General features: G+C 43.9%; 1 protein-coding gene across 2 annotated transcripts in view; it reads right to left on the reverse strand.

The window, feature by feature from the left end:
- Positions 1-1598, reverse strand: part of itga3b (integrin, alpha 3b) — a 26064-nt gene extending 24466 nt beyond the window's left edge. The window contains exon 1 of one of the 2 annotated variants that reach the window (XM_087180126.1): positions 1240-1598. In XM_087180126.1, coding sequence (XP_087036252.1) covers positions 1240-1415 — 176 coding nt within the window. In that variant the 5' untranslated portion in view covers positions 1416-1598. The remainder of the gene's footprint in view (positions 1-1239) is intronic. The other variant, XM_023429317.2, reaches the window with a different exon arrangement.
- Between the last annotated feature and the right edge of the window lie 4955 nt (positions 1599-6553).

The raw sequence follows: 6553 nt of genomic DNA on the forward strand, positions 1-6553 counted from the left end.
CGGCGGTAATTGGCTGAGGGAAATCCTACCCTAAACAATGATACAGTTTGAGGAGCTTTCATTATAGACAGGAAAGATGCACACATTCTTGTCCTCGAACATGAACTAGTCCTTAAAAAAAAAACAAAAGCATTTACTTTTATGTAAATCCTCCCAAACACTGTTAAATCCACACGAGCATTCATGTCATTGGTAATAACAACCTAGGAGTGTTACAGGCCAATGAACACCTTTACTGCGAAACACAAAATCACTTGTGTCTCAGGTGAATGTAATAGCCTGAGGATAGGAGGAATGAAAGTAGAGCAGGCTATGTCAGGACTTTCTGTGCATTCCTTCCACACTGGCTGGATATGTTCACTGAACTCCTAAATGCACAGTATTAATACTTAATTTTCCCATGGCATAATAGCATTGAGTCACTTTAGAAGCTACAGCCCAGACAAGCCCCAAGCTGCTGCACAGTTCACCTGATGCAGCTGTTGCACCCGCAGCTATACAGTCCAGTTCAAAGAGGTGTGTAATGGGAATTATGACGTATCTCATTCAGCCATGTATGCATTTTTAACAAGAGGAGTCAGTCAAGGTTGGGGGAAAGATTGCTGCAATGATTGAATGGTAGATGAACGACAGAAATGTCAAAACAAGAGAGAGAGAGATTCGCGTAAAACTGAAACACTCAGTTTGACGTCTGTTTGACGTCTTATCGGAAATGCACGACGTAGCCTACTAACTTTATTCATAATGACCCAGGTAACAACCTCCGACGGGCAAATTACAGCGATTCCTCCTCTGTTACGACAGAGACACAAAAGGCTGCAGAAAAACCTATCTGACATATTTTGATTTGTATTGTTTCTGAGGTATACAGGCCTAAATACATCCGCACGGACTTGAACCGCTCCGGTATAACAGGTGGACTTCAGGAACTACTTTGCGTGGAGAAAAGGAAAGTGTGTGATGCGAAGGAAACCCTCCGAAGCGTTTAAGGAGTGTGTGAAGCGCAATTTACAAACGGGAGATATAGGTGTTAAAACGCAACATAAAAGGCTGTGCACTCCAAAGGCTTCATCGCGGGGTTTTTAGCTCAGTGAGCGGACACAATGGTTGTTTTTTCTTTCGTTACGCCTCCCGGTCTAAAGCAGGTGCGTAGCCGGTTTGACTGCGGACATTATTTTAACCTCTGAATTAAAAAAGAAGTGGAGTTTTTGTCTTTGACATGCGCAGCTGGTGACTTACAGGTATTTTTTGGAGCCCCCCGTCTGTTGATGCAGAGCGACTGAGAATCCAAAGAAGCTCCCTTTGGTTTTCCCCTCTTTGATCACAGGAAACCGTTCATCTACATTAAATCCGGTGCAGGTTGGCGTCCCCTGGTACACAGCCAAAACAGCGCAGAGTAACAGTCTCGGAGACATTGTTTAGGCTGTTTTTGCCTCCTAAGTGCAGTGGGCTTCCCGCAGATCCACGATCAGCGTGGGTCCGGCACGGCACTCTCCCGCACTGAGCTCCAACAGGTAGACTGCTGCTTCACTGAGACCTCCCCATTGAGAGCCGCCTGTGCCCCCTCGCACTCAGAGTGTTACTGCCGAGGTGTCGGTGTCTGCCTCCCTCTGCCTCCCTCTGCCTCCCCCTGCTGCCCTCCCTCGCTCTCCCTTCCTTCCTCGTTGCCCTCCACACCCATTTGAAACAAGTGCACTTCATCGCCTCAGCATTCACTCCGTGGATCTGCGGTTAGCCGTGTGAAACCATCGTCTCTCTCTTTCTCCCTCCCTCCCTGTTTCTCACACGCACATTTTCCACCTGTTGAAGCTCTGAACTTACACTGGAAGGCAACACAATAACTACAACTAAAACTATTATTGATGCGCGTATTTTGTCAACAATATATTGAAAACAATGCTGAAAATAATGCATCACAATGCCACTGGCAGGAGCACGCACAGTGCCACAGTTACATAAAGCTTGTTGTGAGCTACCATATGAAGTTACTGTTTGCAGGGTAACTCTGTACTGATGGCTATTCAATGTAAACAACATCCGACTTTTTTGAAGCTGAAATTTAATGTAAAAAACAAACAAACATTAATTTTCTTTCAACTGGCCTATTTTTTTTACTAGCAACATCAATTTAAACAACAATTAAAATGTAAATTCACATCATTACATGTTGCATGTAAGAAACATCAGGACAGAGATGGATTGTGGGAAAGTGTCTCCTACTCAGAAATATTAAACTCATCAACTTCAAGAAGCACTGAGAAGCTTTTTTGAACTGAATTATCAATGTTTTAATTGAGTTACCTCAGTGCAGGATATTTGGTGTAGGAGGGTCTATATCATGAGAGTCAGCCCCCCTGATAAAAGACTTCCAAGCCCACTAATAGACGCATGGCCCGCCCTCACATGAGCACTCTTGTGACAGCAACCCCCCCCTCCCTGCTCCCCTGCCTATCGCTCGAACTTCTGGCTTCCAGTGGGCAGTTCATTAAATCCTTAATCCCCTTAGAGAGTTCAAGGAACAGGCCAGAGTTTTTAAAAGTATCCTTTCCTTTCCATGAATCCCCCCCTGTGCCCACTTTTTATTTTTTCCACCCTGTCTTTCTTTGGAACCCCCTGGTGTCGAGAGACCAACTGCAGCTCCCTCTCCTCCCCGTTCGCTTGTATCTCCACAGACAGAGTGCGATCTTTCATCATGTCGGCTTTATTGGCTGACTCTTAGCTAAAATCTGGCATCTCTGACCTCCTCTAATTGATGAGCTGAGCTCCCACTCTGCATCTCCTCACGCTCTCTCCTCCATCCCAAGTGAAATAATGTCCAATGGGGAATGTAGTTCACTGTGCACATTCCACTGACTCTGTATTAAGAGGGATTGATGCTCGTAAACACGTTCTGCTCAGGTGTTTCTATTTTAAAGTTGTCATTATATGGGACCCAACCTTTTGATTCCAGGAAACAAAAAGTATGTATATAACAAAACAAAGTGAAAACACACAGAAATCAGCAGGTAGGAGTGTAAAACAATGCAAATCTTCCTTATAATTTAACGACCCTGGATTGTACATGTGAACTCCTTTTCTTAGTTAATCCAGGCTTAAACTTTGTGTTATTATTTCACATGTTATCATGCAAGTGAATGCTTTTCAGCCCAAAGGTGAGCGCACAACATGCCAATGTATACAGTGTCAACATCCTGTTGTGTTCTTATCAAGGCATGCATCTGGCACAGCACTGACACTGAACAGATCCTTGCGATTGTACAAATAAAGACAGATCTTGGCTGCCCTGACTCGGCACTAGACAAATGTCTTGAGAGACATTAGCAGAGGGGAATTTAAAGCAACCAAACCACAATAGAAGAGCAATCTGACCTCCACACTTATTTCGTTCTGTGTGACCAGTTCTCATGCAGAGCACCTGATCCTTAACCCCTCTAGGTCTTAGACCCACCCATCAACAACTGAAAAGTGTCACTCTTGAAAAGTGACAGATGATACAGACGAACAATGTTCTTCTCTAGAGTAGTGTAGTTCCACGAGGCGTGTAATTGCAGTGTAAAACACTGTTATGGCTCTATACTCATACTAGACCTGCTTAGTAATCAGAAAGTACCAGACTCTGTATCTGATAACTTTTCACACAAGAGTAGAGTTCCCTTTCAGTCCCTGCCCAGAAGAGAGAAAAAAAGTCCCAGTTCTGGCCTTTAACTGTGTATTCCCCAGACCCAACTGTAAACCAACACCAGCCATGGGGACAAAGACCCGAATGCAGTTGCTGCTGCCCTCGGAGTCCTCTCTGCTCTGGATCCTTCCAGTCTTAGCCCACACGACACACATGGAATGTAATTTGCAATTTATCTCCCAGTTTCCTGTTTTTTTCCTTACCAAACCCACCACCATCCTCCCCCATCACCATACTGTCCCAAAAAAAAAGCCCCCCACCCTCTTCCTCCTCCTCCTCCTCCTCCTCTTCTTATTACTCCAAGGATTTTCTTTCGGCCTCACAATATCCACCATTTAATTGAGTAGGTTAATCCTACATAATTATAACATGTTCCTGCTCAACTTTCCTGCTGCATTGTGGTCCGTCGTATATGGCGAATGGCTCCTCAGAGTCCTCTCAAGGCATCCTTTGAAACGGAGGGCTGATGGGATGGGGTGGGTGAGTGGGATGCTATGTGGAGCTCCTGATGTGAATGTGTGATAACAGAAATGGACATGCTATTGTAGAGCACTGTGGAGAAAGCAGAGCGTCAGTATGTCCCATTATAGTCCCATTATGCTTATCTTTGCTAAAATTACACAAAAATCTTCAGCCAGTGGGTTGGAAAAGAAAAAGAAGAAATCAATGTGGGAACCGCACAGTACAGCCTTTTAAACGTGAAAATAAACCAGGCATCAAAATAACTAGAACTAGCTCTGCATTGAATTTCCATGAATATTAATCCACATTAGCTAAACTTGACATACAGAGCAGGACATTGGTCGAATTTGAAACACAGCACGCTCTCACGCCGAGTCCTCGCTGCACGGCGACGACAGAGCCAGCCGTTGCCATGGAGCTGGGAGTTGCTATGAAGCCAGTATGTTCTGAGTGGTGGTAGCGTCTGTGGAGGAAGACAGTGTGGTCTGTTTAAACTCCAGCCAGGACTCTTGCTGGGCTCAGATGACCTTTCACAGGAATAAAACATGATCTACTCAGTATCTGTCCACTAAAGCAGGAATTAACCACAGAAAGATACGTACATTTACACACATGCACACAGTAATATGCAGCTTTATAGCAACATCGGGCCTAATATGTTGGTGCTATATAACAACTGGCCTGATGTTATATGATATCTCTCCATAATGTTCCATAAGTCTCTGTTTCATGACTTCTCAAGGTTGCTGAGCATTTGTTCTCCCAGTGTTTGCATACATGTGTACAGTATAGACATAATGTGTGTGTGTGTGTGTGTGTGTGTGTGTGTGTATGTGTGGAAATATCTGTGAGCATATGTTCACATTTGTTCATCTGGGTGTGGGGGCTGTATGGCAGCATCCACATGTGCGTGTGTACTTGGAGTGTTTGGTGTGTGTCTGATGTGTGTGTGGAGCAGGAAGGAAATGCAGCAGGGGTTTGAGACCCACACAAGGTCTTGCTGTTCGTCAGGTCTCCAGTTCATGCTTATGTGGAGGAATGTATAGCCCAAGGTGGAAGGCGTGGCTCCGAACACTCTCCCACTGTCCAGTGACACCTGTTTTTCAGCTTAGCTTTCATGCAGACAGATAGAGTGATGGGAGACAGCAGGGCATAGTCACTGTGTGGTGGAAACAAAAACAGCTGTTACACAAATTCATGTAATAAATGTAATACCCCAGGCATGACAATGAGCTTTCCACGGTTTGTTTTTCTTTTTGTTCAGGGAATAATTTGACATTTTGGAAATGAGCTCATTTCTTGCCAAGAGTTAGATGAGAAATTTGATACCATACTCATATCTCTGCTAAATATAAAGCTACAGCCAGCAGCCTAGCTTAGCCTTAGCTTAGCTTGGCAGAAAGACTGGAAACGGTGGGAAACAACTCGCCCAGTTCTGTCCGAAGGTAACAAAATCAGATTACCAGCACTTTTAAAGCTCACCAGTTAACATGTTATATATTGCTTGTCTAATCTGCACAAAATCCAAATTACAAAAATGGCAATTTTACAAAGGGTTATGTGCCAAACTTTTTCTTGGCTGTAAGCAGGGACTTCCTGGCAACCTCACAATGTCAAGACTCCAGGACAACAAACAAGATATAACTTAAGAATTAGTGAACTACAGACGTGCTGGTATAAATTGATTTTGTTATCTTCAGACAGAGCCAGTGTAGCTGTTTTCCCCTGTTTCCAGTCTTTATGCTAAGCTAGGTTAACTGACTGCCGGCTGTGACTTTCAGTGCAGACATGAGCGATAGTGGTATTGATCTTTCTTTAGAACTGTCAGGGAGAGCTTCATTGGAAACTGTTTGGAAAGTGCAGGTACTTTCAAAAGATATTTGGCAGGTGATTTAGTAGCAGAGCACTGAAGAGGAAACAGAACAAATAAACCGCAGCCTGAGGAGCTTTGAAAGCTAGTTAGCATGTCAGTAGAGGAAGGAAAATGAGAATAGAAGGCACTTATACAAATGCCAAAACATTCGCTTCCCCAAAGCTGCCAGGAGTTCCTTCCTTATAGGACGCTGATTGGTCCAAACTGCTGTGGTTCTGCCACAAGTGAATAGCTTCGAATTTGGCAAGATGGATTCCTGCTTGTGAGAAATCCAGCTGCCTCACAAGGTTAAACAAGTGTTATGCCAGAAAGTAATGTTCAACAACCCACAACATCAGAACATTTCAAAAATGTTGGAGGTGATTTTATAACTTGCTAGAGATGCACTTAGAGTTGGGCAGTTCATTCCTCCAGCGGCCCCTTGTCAGTTTTCAAAGCGCAAATCACTGGCAGAAAAGAAAATTACAAACAATAATAACAACCTTTTACAAAAAAAATGTCCTCCTCTTTCTGGAAACATTGCATTAAAGTGATAGGAA

The sequence above is a fragment of the Seriola lalandi genome, unplaced genomic scaffold, assembly GCF_002814215.2.
Source record: "Seriola lalandi dorsalis isolate HSWRI2012SDOR001 ecotype SW California unplaced genomic scaffold, Sedor1 jcf7180002054892, whole genome shotgun sequence".
Classification (NCBI taxonomy): Eukaryota; Metazoa; Chordata; class Actinopteri; order Carangiformes; family Carangidae; genus Seriola; species Seriola lalandi.